The sequence below is a fragment of the Natator depressus genome, chromosome 2 (genome assembly GCF_965152275.1).
Source record: "Natator depressus isolate rNatDep1 chromosome 2, rNatDep2.hap1, whole genome shotgun sequence".
Taxonomy (NCBI): domain Eukaryota; kingdom Metazoa; phylum Chordata; order Testudines; family Cheloniidae; genus Natator; species Natator depressus.
The window spans coordinates 35,545,061-35,571,314 of record NC_134235.1 but is presented as its reverse complement, the minus strand read 5'-3'; the positions used below and the strand labels follow the sequence as shown (position 1 = coordinate 35,571,314).

The 26,254-nt window shown below is 40.4% G+C and overlaps 1 protein-coding gene across 20 annotated transcripts in view; it reads left to right on the top strand.

The window, feature by feature from the left end:
• Nucleotides 1–26,254, top strand: part of RIMS2 (regulating synaptic membrane exocytosis 2) — a 737,938-nt gene that overhangs the window by 109,321 nt on the left and 602,363 nt on the right. For 12 of the 20 annotated variants that reach the window (XM_074943965.1, XM_074943967.1, XM_074943973.1 and 9 more), the window contains exons 2-3: nt 2,131–2,163; nt 2,561–2,647. The exons of the other annotated variants lie outside the window; for them this stretch is intronic. In XM_074943965.1, the coding sequence (XP_074800066.1) occupies nt 2,131–2,163; nt 2,561–2,647 (120 nt within the window). The remainder of the gene's footprint in view (nt 1–2,130; nt 2,164–2,560; nt 2,648–26,254) is intronic. 20 annotated transcript variants of the gene reach the window in all.

The following is a 26,254-nucleotide window of genomic DNA, read 5'->3' as shown; positions in this document are numbered from 1 at the left end:
GCTCCCTATTCAATCCTTTCTCCATCTGGAGCATGCTCTTCAGGGTTGGAGGGGTGGGGTTATGGGGCCTGTAATGTTCTTTAATCCCTTTTAGCCTGGTGTGGGGTTTGTATACCCCATCTCAAATACTTTATGAACTTTCACTCAATTTTAACAGTTGAGCTCACATTAGGGTAAATTTGTAGGCCTCATTATCAAAACAGACACCCCGCCTCATTTCTTGTAGAGGGTTGGATGGTGTCTAGTGAATGAGGCAGGGGATTGCAGGAAGAGAAAGAATGGCCTCGTGGTTTAGGTAGTTGAATGGTGCCCTGCAGAACTGGATTCTATCCCAGATTCTGCCACAGAGTGCCCATCTCTTTAACCAAAACTTTTCAGAGGTGATCACTAATTGTGTATCCTTTATTTTATGAATGCCCAACTAGAGCCACCTGGTGTCAGATTTGAAGAAGTGTTCTTACAACTGCATTGAAGTCCGTCAGGGCTGTGCATTGAATATATAAAATGTTAAATACTTTGAAAAATCAGTTCCTAGGAGACTCAAATTGTGTACTCAAAATTAGTATCCATTTATGTCAATGTTGGTTTTAATTGCTCGGTGCTTCGTTTGACCATCTGTAAAATGAAGATGATGATTTTACTTTACAAGTGTGAGGTGAAGAATATTTCATTAATATTTGTTTTGAGGACCATAGAACAGTCCATGTGGAAAGTAATTATGTTGTATTCAATGCAGAGATGGCATATGGTAAATAAGGCTTGGACCTTACATTGAACAAGAAGGATACAAAGAACTATTGAATAGCTACCCATTCAGGGGCACTGTCTGTTATGGGCACTGAATGAGGTAGAGGTCATATGGAAAAAATAGTATTTGATCATGTGATTAAAGACTTAATTATAATGCATAGGTACAATTCATACAAATATATGGGCTGAATTAAGGTTGCACAAGGAAACTTAATTTAGACATTTCCTAACTTTTGCATCTGTGTGCTTGATTTTTCAACTGTAACTTATTTTTAACATAGTGGGGTGTGTGTGTGTGTGTGTGTGTGATATTGTAATATACTAAAGAGGCAAAGCAGTGATAGGAAGTTATTGATTCTGTGCTGTATGTTTTGTCTCTGATGTAGTAAATTATGAAATATTTTCAGGATATCATATTCTACCTGCTGTGTCACTGACTCTTTTCACAGACCGCTCTCCTAGTTTTGCTTTTTGTGGATGTTCATTGAACCTTTTCACAGTAGTAATTCACTATGGCATCATAGAAAGCAGAAAACACTTGGCTACTGCTTGAATTTTTGGCGCAGGTTACAGTAAACTTCTATGACTTTCTGTACTTCACTACATGGGACCCTGTGTGTATATGTGGTCCTTGCTGTGTGAGATGCGAGTGTAATTAGGTGGTGTTAGAGCACTGGATAGCATGCACAAAGCTAAGCATGTACTTCAGCTGAAATGTTTTCTTAAAGACATTTGACCTTACTAGAATTGTTCAATAGCTATTGTGGGTAATAAATAGCTGTCAGCCTTTTTCAAGTCCTAGTAAGGTTTATTCAAACAAAACTGACTTGTTTAATTTTCATAGCTGTACTGTACACTGATGCTTATGAAATAGAAATGTAATTTAGAAAGTGAAATCAAGGTTTATCTTCTAATTTAACCTACTGGTTCAAGAAACTAGATTCACTTCACTTTGAATTACAATCAGTGAGAATTTAACTATACATGTAGACCCTGAAAATTTTTCTCTATCAGAAATATAAAAGTATAAAATATTAATATATTAACTTATGATTAAAACACTACCTTTTTCCATTTTGTAGGTTAATATATTTCTAAAAATATTCTAATATGCTAAACTATTCTGTCTAAAGATTAGAAATCAATCACAGTACATCCCTCTACTCAATTTTAGATATTAATGTTACGCTACCTCATTTTTTAGTCTTAGTGGAAGTTAAAAAAGAATACGGTTCACTACAACTATATGGACAAGTATTAAGTAAATCTAGTTTAATACAAAATTAAACTATTTTTCCCCATTGGATGTAGATTATAGAACTGCAGATAGAAACTGTTTTCCAGTACACTGCACTCAGTTGTGCAAACTTATTTTTTTAGGGTCAAAGAAGAACAAAAACCACAACCGACACAGTAAGTAAAATATCTTAAAAGTACAGTAGGCTTGACTTTTCTACCTTTGCCATGTTCTGCTTTCTGCACCTTTGATGGTATTAGCTTTCACTAATACCTGATAGGCTGCAGCTAGTTTGTCATCTGCTTCCTGATTGGCTTGTAAGAGAGCTGCCTGCAGCTTCTTACTTCATCCACATGTTAGCTGGATGTAGTTTCTTGCTGCCTGCTTGTGGCCTGGTTAAGTGTAAAACTTTATTTCCCGTACATCCTTAGTGGCTGACTTATTATTGCAGCTAACATTCCCATTGGCTGTAGCTTTTCCACCTGTATATTTCTATTATTATTGGGTAAGAAAACACTTAAACTAGTATGATTTATTTGGTTATTCAGTCACATTATTTGCTTATTTAAACAGGTGGTTTCCCTTTAGCGGGATCACTGAGCTGGTAAATAACGTTCTTCAGCCACAGCAAAAACAACAAAATGAAAAGGAGCCCCAGACGTAAGTAAGCTGCTCTCTGTAGACTAATTCATGTCTCTATAGCATTAAAACATACTGGAGAGTATGTGTAAAATACTTTCCCATTCATAACATCCTTATAAGAGCATTTTACAAGCTGACACTGCCTTTGCTTTCAGAGCTTTGATTGGCAAAGAGAAATATGCAAATTAAGTGAGGGCCCACTTTTACCAGACAATTGAGTTGATTAGATGGGGGAGGGAGGGAGAGAATCTTAGGAACTCTCACTGCTCCATTTAATGCCTTTCCTTGCAAGTACTCTTTTTGAAAAACTTCCATTGAAGTTAACATGAGTTCTACGCATGGGAAGGTTGAATGATCAGATATGTAGTATTATATGTAGCATATCTATGTAGATACACAGTATTTATGATATGGGTCATACATAGAATGCTATAAAATATACATCATACATCTGAAGAGCTGGGAATTTTCCATTTCATTTTTTTCATGACGTTGAAATATCTGTAAAGTTTCTGAGCTTTGACAGATATGAGGTGAAATCCTGGTCCTATTGTAGTCAATGGGAGTCTTGCAGTTGACTTCACTGCAGCCAGGATTTCACCGATGATCTTTTTACAGTGCCATGCCACGATGGATTTCCTTTAAGGAGAACCATATGAGAAATTAACTGTTTTTGCCATTTGAAAATGTTAAGGTTGAACAGAACCTGGCAAAGCTAGGAGATTCAGACTTACGGTTGAACTTAAACCATGCAGCCACAAATAAAAAGAGAAGAAAGTTAAGAATAACTTTAATTTCAAATTTCCTAGACTTTTCTAAGTGTTACAGCCTAATGTTATAGCTTTTTAATTTATGGAGTTTTATTTTATTTATTTACTTATTTTATGGGAAAAAGTCTTGTTGGTTTATATAATTAATTTTTAAAATCTTTTTGGGCACATGCTTAGGTGGTTTTAAAACATGCATTTTTATTATTTCCTTTTTATATATTTTTCAGAGACCTGTCCGGTCACTTTGTTAAATATATATTTAGCTGAGTTTCTTTTAGTTATTATAGGCAATGGCAGTTTTAGTTTATTGTGAAAATATATATTTAGAAACATAAGAATCTTTAAAAAATTGCACAGGAGAACAATTTGTGGGATTGGGTATACTAAGCCCTGAATTTTGCAATCCTTGCAAACGTTCTTTAGAAAAGGCTGTATGATTTGGCTCATAACTACTTATATATATATATATATATATATATATATATATATATATGTATGATCCCTTTAGTGGGATCACTGAGCTGGTAAATAACATTCTTCAGCCACAGCAAAAACAACAAAATGAAAAGGAGCCCCAGACGTAAGTAAGCTGCTCTCTATAGACTAATTCATGTCTCTATAGCATTAAAACATACTGGAGAGTGTGTGTAAAATACTTTCCCATTCATAACATCCTTATAAGAGCATTTTACAAGCTGACACTGCCTTTGCTTTCAGAGCTCTGATTGGCAAAGAGAAATATGTAAATTAAGTGAGGGCCCACTTTTACCAGACAATTGAGTTGACAATTTTGCACTCAACTAGTTTTTTTATACACTTAAAGGCTAAAAAATAAATTTGATAAAATCTATACTGTAATTTTTTTGTCAGACATACATATATGCAAAATTTCATGTGAAACTTTTAAACCTTTCAGCCAGAATTTTTTTAAAGGAAAGCAATAACCTCCTGAAAAGAGTTAATAATGGAAATGTTGACAATTAAACTACAGCAGCAGAAATGTTTAGCTATAAAGTTATATATTTGTATTACTTATATTTTTCCACACACACACATTATTTCAGTTTTATTCATACTTTTTTATGATACCTAAAGTATCTAATTTCACTTAATTGTATTGTAGGCTGTATTTTCCAGTGATCTACTATGAGGAGTATTCACTTCTAACATTATAATAGCTGTCTAATAATTAGCATGACTTATTATGTGGCAATTAGAATCAGAAAAGGAAGGGGAAAAATTGAAGAGTAGTCATCATAATCCAACTATGATTTCATCCTTTTAAAAATTTCTACAGGATAGTGTATAATTTGTAATCCTAAAATCATAGATTTCTGGTAAAATTTATAGAAGATGCATTTTTTTTCTTCATGAAATACAACTGTGTTAGTTACTGCTTACATTCAGCTCACTATGCTACGAGATTACGTAAAACACTGAGATATTTGTCATAGTGAACATGAGCCAAATTCTGCTCTGGTATATGTACAATTCCCACTGAAGTCATGATAGCAGGGCTCCTAGATCAGGGGAGACAGCTGGTCAAAAAGTGGAAAAACAATTTCTGGAAAAATTTTGAAATTTCAAAGTTGTTTCTGTTTTGCAGGGTTCAAAATTTTTTCCTTTTAAAATTGCTTTTTGGCCAAAATATATTTTGAAAAATTTCAAAATTTTTATTTTTTTCTCCTTTCTCCTCTATTTTTCTTTTTTGTCAATGAGTACAATAAAATGGTGTCCAGGTTTTGTGTGTGTGTGTGTGTGTGTGTGTTTTGTCGACTCTGCAACTTTTCAAAGGTGAGGAAATTTTGAAAAGTTACAAAATCGCTAATGGAGGAGGAGAAGAATGAAAAAGTGGGTGTGGGGAAACAAAACATCATTCATTCTGTTGTATTCAGTAATGAAAAGGAAGGAGGATAAATGTGTGAAACAAATGCAAAATTTTGCAATTTTCAGTTTCAATGAAAAAGTGGAAAACAAAACTTCTTAAGAAAGTTTTATGTTTTGGAAAAAAGGCCATTTTTCAGCAAAAAAGTTTTAGTGAAAAACTTTAACCACCTTTAATTGAGCTTAAAATTTGGTGACAATCTGTAAACGAAGTGGTAAAATATTTAATATTACATTTTTTTTCATTATTTAAAAAAAGTTCTTTTGATATTGACAAGTATTCTCTATTAGATTTTGTAAGCTTATTTTTGTCTGAAGATAAACATCTATAAAATTCAGTTATTGGAAGAAAACTCATTTATGTGGTTTCTTCAGACATTCAGTTAGAATTATTCAGAAGTCATCGAAGGGTCTGATCCTTCAACCTTTATTCATCTGAGGTTAATGGGACTACTTGGATGAATTAGGGTTACCAGTTTGATTGTAATGCTTTTTCACTATTAACAGGCAATATGAAAAAAACTTCACACAAAAAGTCTAGTGTGATATTTTTCACGACATAAAAGTACTGTATTTTGTATTATTTCAGATACATCACATCAATACCTACAATGTCTAAAACCTGTGTATAAAGATACTACAATTGATCTGTTGTCTTTGGCAAATAGGGGGTGTGTGCAGATGAGAAGAGGGAGAGTTAGGTGGTTAGATCTGTTTCTAAAGTTCCCAAGATGAAATCAGTGGGGGAAGGTGTGGCAGGGGTGCTGAAGGAATTGAGGACGGGAATTTTGTTATTGATTTCAGTAGGGTCAGAATTCCACCTGCATGTCTACTGGAAACATACAGAGGGGACTGTGTATGTGGGAGAAATGCAAACTAGGTGAAGAAGGCAGTAAGGCATTCCCTGTTGGTGCATAACCATGATGTTAGGTGTCTATTACAAGCAAAAAAAAAAAAAAGAAAAAAAAAAAGAAATCTACACACTTGTAAAATACTCTTTAACTGACCATTAATTTAGCAGTGCTATACATTCACATCTCTAATATACAGATTTGAAGAGCTGCTGCATACTGGTCTTCTAATCTAGAGCATATGGGAAATAACATACAAGAACTTCTAGATAGACCAGTACATGAACATGATGATTTTTGCTATGCTGCTGTTTATGAACTAGAAGTACCATAGCCTACGAACAAACTTTCTCATTTGAATAAGAATTAGCGGATAAACTTGGAGAAGAAAAATCCAGTTGAAAGTTTACTTTTCTCATTTATTAGTGGTAACATAAGTAAGTTAAAGTGTTTTGGTTTTTGTTTTTAAACTGATTTTTTGAGTTGACAAAAGTTTCTTGGGGCAATATGTCTTCTCTGTGAAGGCTGGCTCAAGAAAAAACTCAGAACCCCCCCCATCAAAATGATTGACTTGGGCCATCCAGTGTGCTATCTTCTCCCTAAGATATGTCCCAAACTGCTCTGTCATGCCAGCAGGGAGAGGCGGCGGAGGAGAAGAAATAGATGATGTGTTCAGAATTGGTACATTTGTGAAAAAGTTAATGTAATCCTGTATGGAAATGTCTCGATAAACAGGAGGAGACAGAACCTGCAGTGTTTTCCCAGTTAGGACTTTGATAAAAGGGGAGACATCCTGATTCCTGAGGGGACTCTAATTATTAACACTGCAAAATTCTCACCATGAAGCAGCTTTCACTTCACTTTTCAGTTCTGAAGCCTAAGTAGTAATGCTAGCATTTCAATTCATTTTGCCACTGGTATAATTTAGCTGGGTTCCCTAACTTTTTTCTGCTTATTTATGGTCTGCAGATGGCTGTTGCAGCTGGGGATTGCGGGGGGAGACTGGGAAATAGCATGAAGCTGCTCATTCTGTCTAGAGTTTTATACTAGTGCTTGCCACTATAGTATCTGAGCATCTTCCACATAAAATCAATAGCAATAATGGAGTCTGTAGTGGACTACATGTCTCTTGCTCTCTTCCCTTTTAGGGGTAAAAACTTAGCTTGTGGTACTGGTTTTTTTGGGAATATATAGTGGTGGTGGTAATCCTGTGAATGTCATTCTTGTTATGTTGGAAAGGCTTTTTCTAAGAGGAAGGTTTCATAGCATTTTCCAAACATAGATTGTGAATTTGTCTGCTTTCCCCTTGGAGTTTATTGCATAGCCTCTTGACTTAGAATGTTTTGTCCCCCAGCTCTCACATGCTTCATCTTCATTACTGTCCTGGATGTTTGTATGTCAGCCAAAGATTCCTCACACTGAAGACATCCTCAGCTGCCCAGCATATGCAGCTTTATGGCCCCTTTTCACCATCAGCCTTTGGCCCATCATTTTTGATTGATGCAAATAGGTTTAGTATATTTTCTGTAAAAAGTAGATTCATATTATTTGACTTCACTGGGAGTTGCAGGTGCTCAGTGTACCTCAGGATTTGGGCCTGAGTTTATAATATTTTGTCTTGTAAACAAGTTGAAAAATCGTGCAATTGTATTCTATAGTAAGCTCCCTTCAAAAGAACAAGGTTTATAAAATTTGCTTAAAGAAATGTCCAGAATATAAATATTTTATTTCTGCATGTGGACATGTTGGTTTATTTTTTGAAGTGTTGCATAATATATTCATTATTACTATACTAATGCAACTTGAGCTGTTAAAGATAATTTAAGAATATAGTAATACCATATTTTAAACATATCAAGGTGCCCTAAATAACATTTAAGATTAAAGAAATACATAAATTTTTCTAGCCAGTTGCAAAACTATTTTTTGAAATACGTAAACAATTTTTTTCTTTTGGTGCACATGTGTAACACCCACTATTACTAAAGAAAGTTATGTATTTACAGCAGAGAGAATATACGTAATTCACTTCATCAGTGGCTGGTAGAATTTTTAAAGTCACCTTAGGCTCCTGCTGATGATCCTAGTAGAACTCTCATTGCCTACAATGAGAAAAGGAGCAAGCCTTCTTTCCTGGCTTTTGATAATTTATCAGGAGGATGGTATCCTTAATATAATAAGATTCCAGAGTGTGTCACTCTGTAGCTTCAAAAGTCTGTTGTGTCAGTGTGAAGCTATAGAAATTACTACAAGCATGGTTGGGAGATGTTTTTGTTCAGAATATTACCAGGTTCTGTCATTCCTCCCCCCCCCCGCCCCCCACGACAGCCAGGCATGTATCTATGCCATGCCATAAATCCTAGACCACTGTGGTATATATCACAAGTAACTCAGCCAATCAACATCCTTACTTTACAGCTAATTTTCATGCTACTATTTTATTGGTTCTGTTAAGGAGACTGCACAGATGGTGGTTTCTTTGGCCCAACTGCCACAGTTCTTCAAAACTACCTATAAAATAGCACACACAATAATCCCAAACACACCACACTACAGCATACACCCCTGATCCACCAGCTGCACAAATACACCCAAGTCTCCCAGCACTATACAATCCACACACAAATCAACACAACCAGCACAAACAGTAACCCCAAATATCCTAGAATGCATGATGAGTCAGTGTGAAGTGATGAAAACAGCTACAAGCAAAGTTGAGAGTTCTTTTTGTTTAGAATATCACTAGGTTTAATCATCACTGGGGTTCATGGTGTGTTGCTGTCAGATTTTTAAGTTCTCAGCCATTTTTGGCTTTTTACACACATGATTTCATGAATTATATCTGTGACAGCACAGACTTTCAGGTACTTGTTACAAATGCAGCCTGTGTCAGAGGGTGTTATGGATTATTTATTTATTTAAATAATTAGAATCAAGAAAGTATTTTCTTGTACTTGTAAGATTAGTTTTGAGTGGGAGAGGGGAGCCAGACATAATAAAAGTACACTATTTATCACAACATAGTGACCACACATGGAAAAAGATTTCTCAAATCAAGCATGTTAAATTCAGTGCTTTCTCTCTGCTTATAACAATAGTGTGTTAATAGCTATCTTGTGTTTTTTATGAGGCTATTGTTACTTTTGTAGGGGAGATGATGGATAATATTTGTTACAAAATGAGATGTTACAGAATCTTAATTTTTCTGCAAGATAAATCTCCACAACCAAGGTAACTTTTCTATTATTAGCCAAACCCAATATATTCTAAAAGAAATATTTTCAGTAAAATGCTAATTTATTAAACATCTGTGTTCTCTCTGGCCAAGAACCTCAAATAAACTGCTAGCAGATTGTTTATTAATTTTAGTTTATTTCTAGAGGCAAACCTTGAAATAAACTGATCTTCAGTCACTCAAGAATGATATAAAATTTTTGCTATGCAAGTTTTTGAGTAATATTTGATTTCTACCATATATACTCATTCACTGTGCTCTCCTGCTCACATCCCTACATTTTTGTCAAGTGTCCTACCCCATTGGAATAGAGTGGCCTCTGGTTATAGTGGGCAAAATTTGGAATTATAGAAGTTTCTGTTATAACCATCATGCACTGTATCTATACAGCAAACAATGTCATTGTTCAGCTCATCTTCCCTCAAGGCACTGTTGCCTAAAATAGAACAAAGGAGTGAAATCAATTGTAAAACAGTATCAAGATATAACATTGCTTTAGTTTATGACCTCTGTGCCATTAACCCCGTAGGAGAACACTTGACAAGTAGAGGTTTTTGATATGATGTACGTTATTTTCTACATAAAATGGTCATTAAAGGAAATGATAGTGGATATATTTATCAGTATCTGAATAAAAATTCTTTAAAATCGCCACATTGATAGTTAAAATAAAATATATCAAGAAAAATAAATTAATGTCTCAAACAATTAAATGGTTGATTATTGTTTGAATTTTGGACATGATGCATAAACATTGTCATGGCTTTCAGATAATTGGGAAGTCCACCAGTAGATTATTTACTTAAAGCACAGAAATAAATGAACACAGGAAAATTATTAAGTTATTGCAGTCTATTTACAATATGTTTAGTTCCTGGAAAAAATGGTTGCTCTTCGAGGAGTGTCCCTGTGGGTGCTCCACTTTAGGTATCTTAGCACCCTGCGCTTGTAATCAGAGATTTGTAGTAGCAGTGTCCCAGTTGGCCGCGCACGTGCGGCAACCCTCTCGCGCCACTCCAAGCGGCTACCTAGCATGCGCACCAACCGACCCCCAGTTCCTTCTCTACCACGCTTGGTTTGAGTCGGAGCACCAGCAATGCCCCTTCAACTTTGTAGAAAGTTCATATTCCTTCCTTTTTCTTTTATCCCCTCTATTCTAGTTAACTTCAGTTAACGTTACTTTTAATTTCTTCCATATTTAAAATAAAATTTTTTTTAGGGTAGTTTTTTCCTCTCCTGCCCCCAGTGGGCCTCCTCCAATGACTGCTTAAACACGGGCTACCCCATTTTTCTGCAGAGCTGGACCTTCCTCAGGCATGCCTGGTTCCCCTGGATTTAAATGCTGCCTGAACTGCAGGCTATCAATACCTGTTTCAGACAGTCATGCTCAGTGTGTCTGCTGTCTCCGAGAGACCCATATTCCTCAAAAGTGTCTTCACCGTAAAAAACAGACTGTCAGGCACTAAAAGCCAGGGACCTCCAACTTAAATTACTCATGATGGAGAAATCCCTTAAGCCAGCCTCCAACCCAGAGTCCAGGATTCCTCCTGGCCAATGCTTGCCAGCAGCAGCCTCAGAGAAGGGTTCCACTACCAACACTGTTTCCAAGGACCTTGCCCCTAAAAGGTGATCAAACACCAGTCTGAGTCATTGCCACAGCGAGATCCACCAAAAAAGAAATGGTCTCCTGGCAAAAAATCTGCCCCAGTACCAACGGTACCGAGAGCCTTGGCGCGAGAGGCTACTGAGACTTCCTGAGGAGCCAAGGATCCGGTAAGGGCAGGCTCTCAGTCAAATGCGCAATCCCTAGCTCGGCATGGACCATGCCGAAGAACGTCCCGGCACTGACCACTGTAATGGTGCCACCTACTGCATCTACACAGCTCAGCAAGACCTCAGCACCGACAGTTCTGACCCTCTCCTCTCAGGCTGCTCTGCCATCCTTGGCACCGAGCTTCCCAGTACTGCAACTTTTCACTAGACAGGCAGACCTGGCAGTTTCTTCGACGCCAGGGACCCTCCACATTCAGTACTGACGGTACCCCAGTGTGGCCGAAGTCAGATCATCACCCCAGGGGCTTCAGCACGATGATGATGATCTCCAGTGATGATGATGAGGAGAACAACCCAGGACTATACACCTTTGCCACTCCTCTGCAAAAGCTGGTCCCTCACATCACCAGCCACTAGTAGACACGCAAGCTTGGAAGCCCCAATCCTGGCTGCCACCTCCTATGGCCCTCCCACCCAACTGGCCATATTGGGACCCATGGGCCATTTATAGGGCCCAGAACATTAGACTACCTAACCCACCAGTCTCCAGAACACCCTGCTCTCCCTCACCAATGGACCCAGCACCTTCAGAGGCCCAGGATGAGGAGACTGAAGAACAGCAGGACGCACCTGAAGGAGACACCTTGCCACCTATGCATATCTCATCTTTGTCTTCAGATAAAACGATCATGCCACCCACCCCCCACCACCACATCTGGGGATGACTTCAAGTCCTTTCGGGATCTTTTCAAGAGGGTGGTGTACTCCCTCGACATCACCTTGTCTGAGCTCCCTGAGACCCAACATAAGCTCACTGACATTCTCCAGGCCTCCCCATCGGCAAAAATAGCACTGCCAATTAACGCTGCCATAATGGACCCTGCCAAAATCATCAGGCAGACACCAGCCACAGCCCCTCCTTCCTGTCGGACAAAAAATACTACGTGCTGGCAAAAGGGGCTGAATTTCTCTTTACCCACCCCACTCCTAATTCACTGGTCGTGGAGGCAGTAAATCAGAGGGGCTAACAGCAACAGTCTAGATCCACCCCTTACAACAAGGACTGGAAAAGGCTAGACCTCTTTGGGCGCAAAGCCTATTCTTCCGCCACCTTGCAATTCCGCATCGCAAATTACTCTGCACTGCTCACAAAATACACACAGAACCTGTTTTCTACAATGTAATCTTTTATTGAACATTCCCAGAGGACGAGAGAAGCATATAAGTCCAACATCTCTGAAGCTCTCTCATCACAAGGATGGCCCTCCAAGCCTCTCTCGATTCCAGCACGCTCCACCGTGATCTCCGTGGTCATGCATCAGGCATCTTGGCTCCACCTATCAGGATTTCTGAGAAAGGTACAGGCTATAGTTGAGGACCTACCTTTTGAGGGTCAGAAACTGTTTTCTGAATCCACCAATGTGTTCTGGCATACTCCAAAGGACTCTTGGCATCTATGTCCTTGTAAACAAGAAAAAGCAGGGCAGGTTTTATAACCAAAAATTCCAGGTTGCACCATACTCCCTGCCTCAAAGACACTATACCCAACGCTGCAAACAGAGGCAGACGGGATGAAGGCATAATCAAGACCAGCCTTCCACGTCCCAGCCTTCCACTTTTAAGCAATTGTGTTTTGAAGGTCTGGTCAAGGGCCTGATACCTCTACACTCTCTAATTCCGGATCTCAACCCCACTTGAACACCTTTTTGGGGACTCCCTGTCACCATATTACCCAGTCTGGAACAATATCACCACAGACAGATGGGTCCTGAAAATTATCCAGCAGGGTTACTCCATCCCCTTTATTTCTATCCCACCTACCCATCCCGCTTCCCTGTCCCTCTTCAGGGACCCCTCTCACGAGCCCCTATTACAACAGGAAATAAACCACCTCCTGCAATTAGGGGCTATGGAACCAGTACCACCTCAACACAGAGGAAGAGAATTTTATTCCTATTTCCTCACTCAGAAAAAGAACGACGGATGGAGATTCATTCTGGATTTACGCAAACTCAACAGGTTTGTGAAAACACAGTGATTCAAAATGGTGACCCTATCGACAATAATTCCGGCATTAGTGAAAGGAGATTGTAGGTCGAGGGATGAGAGCCAAAGACACTTATTTTCATGTCCCCATTCATCCAGTGCAGAGAAGATTCTTGCGCTTTCACCCTAGGACATCAACATTACCAGTACAAAGTGCTACCCTTCGGACTGCCCCAAGAGTCTTTTTCCAAAGTCCTCGCTGTTGCTGCAGCTCACCTTCACAGACTAGGTGTCATGATTTTTCCATATCTAGACAACAGCCTGTTAAGAGCATCAACACACTGGGCAGCACTAGAGGTCACACAGACCGCAATGGCCCTCTTTACAAACCTCAGAGGCCAAATAAATCTTCAGAAGTCCACTTTGGTCCCTGTCCAACAACTGTAATTTATAGGGACCTATCTTGACTGCCTCACAGCAACAGCGAGGTTACCTCAATAATGCTTCCTCAATTTAACCAATCTGATTACTACAGTGATGCTCAGCCCACAAAGGTCTGCCAGGACGTGCTTACAACTTTTGGAACACATGGCCGCTACGACTTTTGTCAAACATGCCAGACTACATATGAGATGCCTACAAGTCTGGCTTTGCACATGCTATATACCACACAAGCACTCCCTCAACAGGCAGCTCACCATGCTCCACAAGGTAAAGGATTCCCTCGAGTGGTGGACACACCCACAAAACGTCTGCTCGGGCATCCTTTTTCAACAGAAAGCTCCTACAATAACTATCACCACGGTTCCTCCCTCATGGGATGGGGAGTTCACCTGGGCGACAACGCGATCCAGGGTCAATGGTCCTCAACGGAAGCCACCTTGCATATAAACATACTAGAACTAAGAGCAGTCAGAAATGCATACGAGCATTTCCTTCCTCTAATCCACAACACAACTATCAAAGTCCTTACGGACAACACAGCACACATATTCTACATAAACTGCCAAGGGGGAGCCCTATCATACCCTCTATGCATAGAGGGTTATACACCTTTGGAATTGGTGCAACTCCCACAATGTAGACATCTCAGCATCCTACCTGCCAGGTCACCAGAACACCATGGTGGACCAACTGAGCAGAGTCTTCTCACAAACCCACAAGTGGGAGATGGACTATGCAACCCTCACCACCATATTCAACCTCTGGGGGTTCCCAGCTGTAGACCTATATGCCACAGCTCACAACGCAAAGTGTCCTCAATACTGCTCCCAAGCGGGGCTGGGACGCCACTCCCTGGGCGACACCCTCCTCATCAAATGGGAGGTACCACTAATGTATGCATTCCCTCTGATTCCACTTCTGAGTCAGGTTATACACAAGATGAGGCAAGACAAGTCCAGGGTCATTCTCATTGCCCCTATGTGGCCCTGAAAAACACGGTTCCCATATCTGAGACAGATGACAGTGAAATCAACTTGAACCCTTCCTTTAATACCTCACCTCCTGACACAGGACGTGTCAATCACCCCAACCTAGCTCTTCTCCATCTCAAGACCTGGCTTCTCCATGGCTGATGGGTATTGACAAAGACTATTCCGACAAAGTTAAAGACATACTCTTGAACAGCCGCAGACTAAGCTCACAGAAAACATATACACAAAAGAGTACACGATTCTGCACCTGATGCGAGGCTAGCCATATTTCTCCACGATCAGCCCCGCTGCCCAGGGTCCTCGATTATATATTGGGTCTTAAAAAATCAGGGCTATCTAACAGCTCCGTCACAGTACACCTCGCTGCAATCATCTCGTTCCATAATAATGTGGATGGAGCCACTATCTTTGCTCATCCAACGACAAAGCATTTTCTAAAAGGCATGATGAATACCTACCCAATGCTAAAAGACCTTACACCCATGTGGGATCTTAACCTCATCCTCTGTAGCCTCATGGGGAAAATATTGGAACCCTTAGCGACTTGTTCATTGCTACATCTATCGATGGCCTTCCTCATTGCCATCACTTTGGCAAGAAGGGTAGGAGAGCTAGGTACCTTAATGGCACACCCATTATATACAATATTCTATAAAGACAAAATGATCCTACAGCTGCATTCCAAGTTCATACCTAAGGTAGCCTCACCCTTTCATCTAAATCAACCAATATACTTACCTGTGGTTTTTCCCAAAACCACATGCCAAGAACAGGGAGGCTTCTCTTCACAAACTTGATGTCCACAAAGCACTAGCTTTTTACCTAGAAAGAACAAACATTTAGAAAATTGTCTCATCTCTTTCTCTCCATAAGAGAACGATCAAAAGGTCAGACCATCTCTAAAAATGGATCTCAGCTGTATCCATTTGTGTTACCAGCAGAACAACCTCCCTGCTTCACCAGGAGTTCACATGCACTCCACTAGAGTGTTATCAACACCAGTAGCATTTCTCAATGACATACCCATCACGGACATTTGCAGAGCAGCTACCTGGGCCTCCGCCCACTTTTAGTAAGCACTACACTCTCGAGCAACAATCAGCTGCAGACGCATAGTTTGGACTCTCAGTGCTAGCCACCGTAAATAAACCAACTCCGAAGTCCCCCCTCCATTTGTTACTGCTCCATAGTCATCTAAAGTGGAGCACCCACAGAGACACCCCTCAAAGAAGAGAGTTACTCTCCCTGTGCAGTAACTGAGGTTCTTCGAGATGGTTGTCCCTGTGGGTCCTCAACTACCCCCGCTCCTTCCCTCTACTTCGGAGTTTCATGGTGATCCTCTGGGGTAGAGAAGGACCTGGGGGTTGGTTGGCTGTGCGTGCTAGGTAGCCGCTTGGAGCGGCATGAGATGGCATGTACGGCCAGCTGGAGCACTGCTACTACAAATCTCCGATTACAAGCGCAGGGTGCCAAGCCACCTAAAGTGGAGCACCCACAGGGACAGCCATCTCGAAGAACCTCAGTTACTGCACAGGGTGAGTAAACTTTTTTCAATAGCAGTGAATTTTAAATAGTACTTCATAAGCCTATGTACTCACACTGCAGTGACACTTTTCTTAAGACAAAAATGTGTACTTTCAACTGACACACATGGTACTACAAACATGAGCTCTTGTTCAAATCCAATGTTTGTATTTGCAAACAAAAACTATATTAATATGAAGGTAAAGTTGAGAGTAAATATGAGAGACTTGTGTAAGTCATTCTGTGAGAGGCTGAAGATGAACACCACACGGAAAGCTCAGTTTGTCCAATATGTAGCATCCCATGTCTTGAGCAAGGAAAAACTGCATAGAGAAGATCACACCAAGTATGGCACACTCACTAGCTTACCCATTAATTTCCAAATAGTTCCTGGTCCTAGTCCTCATCTTGAAGATGATTAGCCAAGCCATAGCATGAATATTTTGTGGATAAACTTTGTCAGTCTTTATTCTGTACTTTCAGTATTGTTAGCGCCAAAGATTTCCAACTTTATGGGGGGAAAAGGAAATAACTGCTTTTAAAAAGAAAACAAGATTTTTTGACTTGCCTACTGATTTTTTGAGCCCTGCCCTCCCTAATTTGTGTGTGATAATTTTAGGTTGAAATATAATCTTTAAATGTATGTGCAATGTGCAGACATCAGTATGGTTCTTGTCCTATCCCAGCTGCTAGAAGAAGGACTACTCTTAATTTACACATCTCAGAAGTTAAGGGAACTTCATTTTTCCCCTTTCTGTTCCTCTCTCTGAACATATTCCTACCTCCCTTTCCTCACTATCTCCTGCCCATTCCGGATCCTTTTCCCTGCACTCTATCACCTCTGTCTCCTGTCCAAGTCGCAGCTCAAAGAGAAATGAGGGTGGCTGTCTTGGTTGAGGGCAGTCTGGCTTCTAGTAAAGGCAGCCTTGCGTTCAGTGTCGAGATTGCAAGGAAATGTGGGCTATCTTAATTGAAGGCAGCCTGATTTCCAACCTTTGGAAAATAAGTGAGATACATCATGGTTTATGGATAATTACTTAGATGCCATTACTTAATGTACCCCATGGCTAGTGCTAAATTTAGGATTCTTTTCATGGATTAAATCTTAATTTTTCAATAGTCACGCATAATGTAAATCTATTTTATTAATTTAAGCATGCAGAAAAACTTGCAAGCTATAAAACCTGTTCTTTTGATTTACTCTTTTTTTTTTAATGGTGGAAATATTACATCCAAAATGTCCTAACAAATTGTTAGTTTTTAAATTTAAATTTCTCCAATCACAGGGAGACAAACTCAGATTAATGAAAACTGGGGAAGGGGAAAAGATTCTTTATATAAGTTGGTGGTATGTGGTGATTGTTGTCAGCTTCAAGCTAGCTGTGACTTTTTCCTCAGGCTGGGAGAGCCCCATATCTATCTGAGGTCTAGTTGGAAAGCTGGATCCTGAAGTGCAAGATCCAGTTGTCAAATAGGAACCAGGGCCGCCCACGGTGGGGGCAAGTGGGGCAATTTGCCCTGACCCCGCAGAATACTATAGTATTGCACCTTTTTTTTTTATGGAAGGGGCCCCCGAAATTGCTTTGCCCCAGGCTCCCTGAATCCTCTGGGCGGCACCAACAAAGGTGGTATCAGACACACAGGCAAAGACCAAATTCAGGACTGTCTAGGGTATATTCTATAACCTAAGAAACACCATGGCCTGAATTCCAATGGGCTTTACATTGACTAGAGATCTAAATTAGAGAAGATTTAAAAAAGAGACGGACATAAAGGAATAAAAAGTGAAGAGTAAGTTCCTCATTCAGGGTTATTCACTCTGATTCACACACTTTATACTTCACTAGTCTATGAAAAGTACAGAGGTTGTGCATAGCAGCTCTTTTCAGAGTTCTTCTGTAGTTTTTTAACCCAATTTTGTATACACAGTGTCCTTGATCACAGTCTCAAAGTATATTTTTAACAAGTTCAGTTTTCAAAACAAAGTTCCCAACATTCATAGGCTTTTCCTTAGTCTGAATAGGGTAAGTGACTTTAGTGATATGTATTTTGTATTGTATGTTGTGCATACTTATTTTTCCAGTTCTGGGAAAACTATACTTTACTTAATTCTTACTCTTAACTCCTTTTCCATTTTGAGAGAATAAGGTCAGGTTGGAGAGCATGAACAGATGAAAAGGAGTTGATATTAAAGTGAGAAATAAATGCAGATATTTCAAGGGTTTAAACAAAAGTACATTCCTTTCTCTACATATATTTAGACACTGGATACCATATTGTGAAGTATGTTTTCTAGTCATTCCTCAGAGTTTACCTATTACTTCTAGGATATAGCAGTGTGAATTTTTTTCATGGCTGTTCCTGTTGTGGCCTTTCAGTATGATGGTATATTAAAATGTTCCCAGTGATTACTTTCACATTTATCAGCATAATCTTTTATATGCTGTGTGAAGTAGTTATGGATATGTGATTGAGGGATAAATTTGGAAATATTGATTAAAATTGTTTGCAATGTAAGTTAAATTGTGGTTTTACATAGTCAAAGGGATTAACTCTAGTCACAACTAGCAACTGTTAATAGTATTTTTTTACCTCTTCATCCCATTCTTTGATTTCTCTTATCTCTGAAAATAAAAATCCTCCAGAAAATATATTAACAATATTTTAAAAAGTTTTGCCATGTGCATGATAGGACTTATTAGCACATCGTTCTAGAAAATATGAGGCTGAAATTCCTATATAATTGTACAAGAAAATGCCCAACTAAGGCAATGAAGCAATTCCGTTATTTTAGAATAACCGTTCCAACTTGGCAGCTGGAAGCTCTGTGGAAAACACTAGTGTATTCAGATGGTTGCATGAAGCTATCTTCTGTGGTTATAGTACAGATGCAGTAAACTTTTTCTTTTCAGCTGGTTGTTAGAATTTAGTTATATAAATATACCATACTTTATGTATATAAATAGTTATATAAATATACTATTACCAGGATAGTCACTGCTTTGTATCCATTCCATTTATTTATTCTTGGTTTCACAAGGGCTATCTAAGAGATTATTCTGCACTGCATCAATCCCTGCTACCTGACTGCAGGTTTATCCAATGCTGTCAAGCTCCACAGGTGTTTTTATAACATGATACAGATTCAGTTAACCTTTTTGTTTTTTGTTTTGTTTTACTTTATGTAATGAACCCTGACTGAGTTAACGGCTAGTGTGAGAGCACTACTACTTGTGAGCTAGATTCAAATCCTGTATGGAATTGCAAGGGCAAATGACTTTGGATGGTTCTCAGTCTAATTGCTGTTAAATTATTATTATTATAATGTGTTATTTGTATTACAGTGGTGCTTTGGAGCCCCAATCATGGACCAGGGCCTGGTTGTGCTAGGTGCAGTACCTAAACATCAAAGAGCTTACAGGCTAATAGTGATCTATGTGACAAAATTGCAAAGGAGTTCATTACAGTTTAACTTAACCAAGTCTAGTTTTAGATATGATAGAAGACCCTGTCACCAAGAATTGTGTAAGTCATTGAGGTATATTGGCTGAGCAGTCTGGGTGTAACCCACACACCTCCTGGGTGTGGTGTTCTGTCCCCTCTACTGGCACCAGGACCACTTAGAAATGAATGATTCTGTTACAGCATTAGCTAAGCACCATGTGGCTTTTAGATCATGCAGTAGAGGCTCATGCATTAAGCTTCAGAGGTCTTAGGTTCGATCCCGCCCACTGATGACCGGGGTCTGTCGGTGTTACAAGTGGGGGCTTGTCCGGGATTTCAACTGGAAAGTCTCTGAAGCTCAGGACGTGCTTTCTCAGCTAGGTGAAGTATGTAGCCCATACACCTCCTGGTATGCCTCCAACATACTGGGGAACAGGCTTACCTGTCCTGGCTCCCAGCTGCTCCCAGAAGCAGCAGGCACATACGCTGTTGGGGGGCGGGGGAGGCCATGGAGTCTCCACGTGCTGCCCCCAGCGCAAGTGCTGACTCTGCAGTTCCCATTGGCTGGGAACTGTGGCTAATGAGAGCTGTGGGGGCAGTGTCTGAGGGCAGGAGCAGTGTGTGGAGACCCCCGGCTCCCCCGCCTAGGAGCTGCAGGCAGAGGGATGTGACGGATGCTTTCGGGAGCATCCCAAGGTAAGCGCTGCCCCCCTCCCACACCCTGCTCCCCTGCCCCAGCCCAGAGTCCGCACCCAAACTCCCTCCCAGAGCCTGCACCCCTCACCCCCTCCTGCACCCAAACTCCCTCCCAGAGCCTGCACCCCCTCCGCACCCCAACCCCCTGCCCCAAACTGTGAAAGTGAGGGAGGGTGGAAGGGAGCAAGCAATGGAGGGAGGGGGGATGGTGTGAGTGGGGAGCGGGACCCTAGGGAAGGGGCAGAGAAGGGGGCAGGGCCCCGGGGGAAGGGGCGGGGCAAGGGCTGAGTGGGAGTCTTGGGGATCCCCCAAAATTTTTAAATAAAAATGGGGGTCCTTGGGTTGCTAAAGTTTGAGAACCACTGCAGTAGAGTCTCATGCACTAAGCTTTAGAGGTCCTATGTTCAATCCCGCCCGCCAATTACCGAAGTTTGTCGGTGTTACTTGGGGAGCTCAGAACAAGACAAAAAATGAGTGGTGAGTGAGAAATGTTCTCCCAGTCCCTGCTAAACTATGACTGACTCTAGCTAGTTCTCCCTCTCTAATCATCTCAATTTCTTGAAATTAACCAACATGAACAGAATGAGTGGAGGGGCAGCTGTGCTGGTATCTTAGTGCTAGACCTGGATTTGATGTCTGAGTCTGGTCTTTTGCTCTTTGAGCCAGAAACACTGCAGAAACAGCAAAAACTGGGGGAAGTGGTAAAAAAAAAGGATCAGGATAGGTCACTGATACAGAACAATCTGGATTGCTTGGTAAACTGGGAGCAAGCAAACAATATACATTTTAATATGGCTAGATGTAAATGTATACACCTAGGAACAAAGACTATAGGCCATACTTACAGGATGGGGGGACAATATCCTGGGAAGCAGTGACTCTGAAAAAGATTTGGGGGTAGTGGTGGATTGTGATGGGACATGTCCTAATCCCACTGGCAGCAAACCTAACAAGTGTCCCTGCACTCAGGCAGGGCCAGTAAGGTGCACCTGCAGAGCATGCCCTTTCTGAAGAAGGGGAAGTTAAAAAGGTGAAGCTGGCAACAAAGTGGGGGAGTTTGGTCAAGAGTAGAGGTTGCTAGGGACTGCTAGGGACCCCAGTAGGCAAGGGAGCCCGGCCTGTGGCAGTGACTAGCCTTCCCTCCCCACACCTCTTTTTTAGGGAAAACAGACACTGCAGCCCTGAGAGGGGCTCTGGGTGTCTGCTCTCCATAAGGGTTCTGTAGCAGGACTTGAGGAGCAGCTCCAGGGATTGGAGGTAATTAGACTGAGAAAGAATCCCGGAAGTGAGATCAACCCCTGCAGGAACAGTGAGCTTGCCCAGAAGTGGGGGCTCCTGTAGGGGATCATGGGGAAGAGACTGGAAGAGACTATAGCCAAACCCAGGCCTGAGGGTGAGCCAATTACATGGATAATCAGTGGAACATGAGCTCTCAGTGTGATGCTGTAGCCAAAAGAGCTAATTGTGATCTTTGGATGCATAAACAGGGGAATATCAAGTAGTAGTACAGAGATTATTTTGTGTCTTTATTTGGCACTTTCATGTCTTTATTTGGCACTGCAATATTGTGTCACAATTTAAGAAAGATGTTGATAAATTGGAGATGGATCAGAGAAGAGTCATGAGTCTATAAGTACCTACATGGGGAACAAATATTTAATAATGAGCTCTTCAGTCTAAGAGAGAAGGATATAACAAAATCCACTGGCTAGAAGTTGAAGCTAGACACATTCAGATGGGAAATAAGGTGTAAAGGGTCATGGTGGATCTTCCATCACTGGTCTTTTCTAAATCAAGATTGGATGTTGTCATAAACATACAGCTAAGGGTATTATAAAATCCCTCCTTACCTGTAAAGGGTTAAGAACTCAGGTAACCTGGTTGGCACTTGACCAAAAGGACCAATAAGGGGAGAAGATACTTTTAAATCTGGGGGGGGGGTAAGGTTTTTGCTTTGTTCTCTTTGTTGGTTCTTTCTGGGTCAGCGAAGAATCAGGACAGAAAAAATACATCTTTGAAAGCCCTACTTGAACTAAGCATCTACATTACAAAAATTGTAAGTAAAGCAAGGAAATGCGTTAGTTTATCTTTTGTTTTAGCTTGTGAATTTTCCCTGTGCTAGAGGGAGGTTTATCTCTGTTTTTTTGTAACTTTTAAGTTTTGCCTAGAGGGAAATCCTCTGTGTTTTGAATGTGATTGTCCTGTAAAATTATCTTCCATCCTGATTTTACAGAGGTGCTTCTTTTCCTTTTTTTTTCTTTATTATAAAGTTCTGTTTTTTAAGAATGTGATTGGGTTTTTAGTGTCCTACAAACCCAAGGGTCTGGTTTGTGCTCACCTTGTTTATTTTTCAAGTCTCCCCAGGAAAGGAGATGTAGGCTTGGGGGGATATTTTGTGGGAATAGGAACTCCAAGTGGTCTGTTCCCTGATTTTTTGTCTAAATCACTTGGTGGTGGCAGGATACCTCAGTTCAAGGACAAATAGAGATTTGTGCCTTGGGAAAGTTTTTAACCTAACCTGGTAGAAATAAGCTTAGGGGGGTCTTTCATGTGGGTCCCCACATCTGTGCCCTAGAGTTCAGAGTGGGGAGGGATGTTCTCCCCTAGATGTTCTCTAGGAATAATTTTGTGGGAGTTCTATGGCCTGTGTTACACAGACGGTCAGATGAGATGATAACAATGGTCCTTTTTGGCCCTTAAACCTATGAAACTAGAATCTCTGAAGACAAATGAGTGGATCTGAAATTGTCAGTAAATAATATTTTACCAGGAAAAATGTTGATTATCATGTACTGTGTGTTATTCCTTTGTGCTAATTACTTCAGCAGTTTTGTGTTTGGAAGAAGAATTGTTGGTGCGCAAAGAAAGATTTAGAATAAATATATAATTACCATCTCTTAAGGTATGGGAAAGTCTTAAAAGCTGCTTGGTTCTAACATATTATAGAACTTAAAATATAAATCTTTGATCCAGCCAAACTGTGCTTGATGCAGGACTGGAAGGGTGGACAAAAGTGGCTTCATGGCTCCCAAATCCTGGGACTACCTGAGGGCCTGCTTAGCTCCCAGAGCAATTTAAGAAACTTTTAGGATTATCAGCCCAGGGTATAGTAATTAATGATGTAAGAGGCCCTCAAGTTCTTATGATGAAATATGCTTTTCCCACAGCACCATGCAACCTTAGTCCTTATTCCTATCAATAATTTTTTTACATTATATTTATTTTAAATACTGATCCTCTATTCATTTTTTTTCCTTTCAGTGTCCCTAATTACCTCTTCTTATCTTTTTTCTTTTCCCTCTCCTTCCCCATGTCTCTTTCTTCTGATCTTTTTTCTTCCTTCACCATTTCTTTTATCTCCTCAGAAATACAATATTACTTTCCCCATTCAATGCTATTGAGATGCTAAATGGGTTAAAGGGTAGAATAGTGTGTCTCTTTCTTTCCCCGACCATAGTTGCTGTTACTGAATCTGTAAGGAAATGGAGGATGGGTGAGGTCCCAGGAGACTGGAGAAAGCAAACACAGTGCCTTTCTTTAAAACTGGAAAGAAAAAGGACCTGGGGAATTATAGGCTGGTCAGTCTAACTTCGATACCCGGAAAGATACTGGAACAAATTATTAAGCAATCAATTTATAAACATCTAGACAATAACAGACTCAGACTTTAAGGTCAGAAGAGACATTGTGATCATCTAGTCTGACCTCTTGCACATTGCAGGCCACAGAACCTCACCCACCCACTCCTGTAATAGAGCCATAACCTCTGGCTGAGTTACTGAAGTCTTCAAATCATGGTTTAAAGATTTTAAGTTACAGAGAATTCACCATTGACACTAGTTTAAACCTGTAAGTGACCCCTGCCCCATGCTGCAGAGGAAGGCAGCCTCCCGCAGGGTCTCTGCCAATCTGACCCGGGGGAAAATTCCTTCCTGACCCCAAATATGGCTATCCGTTAGACTCTAAGCATGTGGGCAAGACGCACCAGGCAGATACCTGGGAAAGAATTCTCTGTAGTAACTCAGAGCCCTCCCCATCTAGTGTCCTGTCTCCGATTGTTGTGGATATTTACTACTGGCAGTCACTGATGGGCCACATGCCATTGTAGGCAGTCCCATCATACCATCCCCTCCTAAACTTATCAATAGGGTTATAATACCCAACATGGATTTGTCAAGAATAAATCATGCCAAATCAGTTTAATTTCCTTTTTTGATAGTGTTACTGGCTTAGTTTAAGGGGGAAGCTATAGATGTGACATGTCTTGATTTTAGTAAGGCTTTTGGCACAGTCCCACATGATATTTTCATAAGCGAACTAGGGAAATGTGAGCTAAATGAAATTACCATAAGGTGGGTGCTTAACTGGTTGAAAGACCATATTCAAAGAATAGTGATCAATGGTTTGCTGTCTAGCTGGGAGGGCATGTCTAGTGGGGTCCCATGGGGTCAATCCTGGGTACAGTACTGTTCAATATTTTCATTAATGATTTGGATACTCAACTAGAGAGTATACATATAAAATTTGTGGGTGGCACCAAGTTGGGAGTGGTTGATAGCACTTTGGGGGAAAGAATTAGAGTTCAAAATAACTTTGACAAACAGGAGAATTTTTTTGAAATCAACAAGATGAAATTCAATAAAGACAAGTGCAAAGTATTTCGCTGAGTAAGGAAAAAAATCAAATGCACAACTACAAAATGGGGAATAACTTGATAGGCAGTACTACTACTGAAAACCATGTCAGGGGTAGTGGATCACAAATTGTATGAGTCAACAAGGTGATGCAGTTGTGAAAAAGGCTAATATTAACAGGCACGTCATATGTAAGACACAGGAAGTAACTCCTGCTCTACTCGACACTGGTGTATAGTGTCCAGATCTAGGCACCACATTTTAAGAAAGATGTAGACAAGTAGGAGAGAGTTCAGAATAGACCATTGGAAATGATAAAATGTTTAGAAAGTTTGACCTACAAAGAAAGGTTAAAAAACCTGGGCATGTTTAGTCTTGAGAAAAGAAGACTGAGGCGGGAACCTGATAACAATCTTCAAATACGTTAATGGCTGTTATAAAGAGGTCGGTGATCAATTGTTTTCCACATCCCTTGGAGGTAGGAAGATGGGCTTAATCTGCTGAAAGGGAGATTTAGGTTCAATATTAGGACAACTTTTCTAACTACGGCTACATCTACACTATGAACTAGCGCTGTGAATCTCCTACTTATGTACACATATGCTAGCTCTCACTGAGCTAGCACAAGTATAAATAGTGGTGTAACCACAATAGGACAGGTAGTGGCAGCAGCAGCATGGCCTAGCCATGCCGAATACATACCCACTTGTTTCAGACAGGTTTATACTTGACATGGCTACGCTGTGCCTCTGCTGCTCCTACCTGTGCTACTGCAGCTATATGGCTATCTATACTTCCGTTAGCTTGATGAGAACTAGTGCAAATATATGTGCATGAACAGGGGAATCACACTCCTAACTTGTAGTGTAGACCTAGCCAATAAGGATAGATAATTACTGGATAAGATCCAAAGTAGGTTGTAGAATTCCCATCATTGGAGGTTTTTAAGAACAGATTAGACAAACACGTGTTGGGGATGGCTTATGTATACTTGGTCCTGCCTCAGTATAGGGGTCTGGAGTAGATGACCTCTCAAAGTCCCTTCCATTCCTTTGGTTCTATGAAATGAAGAGAGCTGTTAATATATACAGATAATGTAATTACGTGTGTGTGTGTGTGTGTGTGTGTGTGTGAAAGAGAGTTGTAGCTTTCCTCAGGAGCAAGGAGAAGCATGGAAAGAGGAGCAGTTTGAAAGGATCAGGGGTATCTGGGGTTAAGTATGTGTGTGTGTCTGTGTGAGAGAGAGAGAGAGAGAGAGCACATGCACGCACAGAACACGAACCAACTGTTTATTGTGTTCATCTTATGGAGTTCTGACAACAGAATCTAGTGTGAAGAGACTTATGTATTGTACAGTAAGTCTGTAAATCAAATCCTCTCAGCTACGCAGGA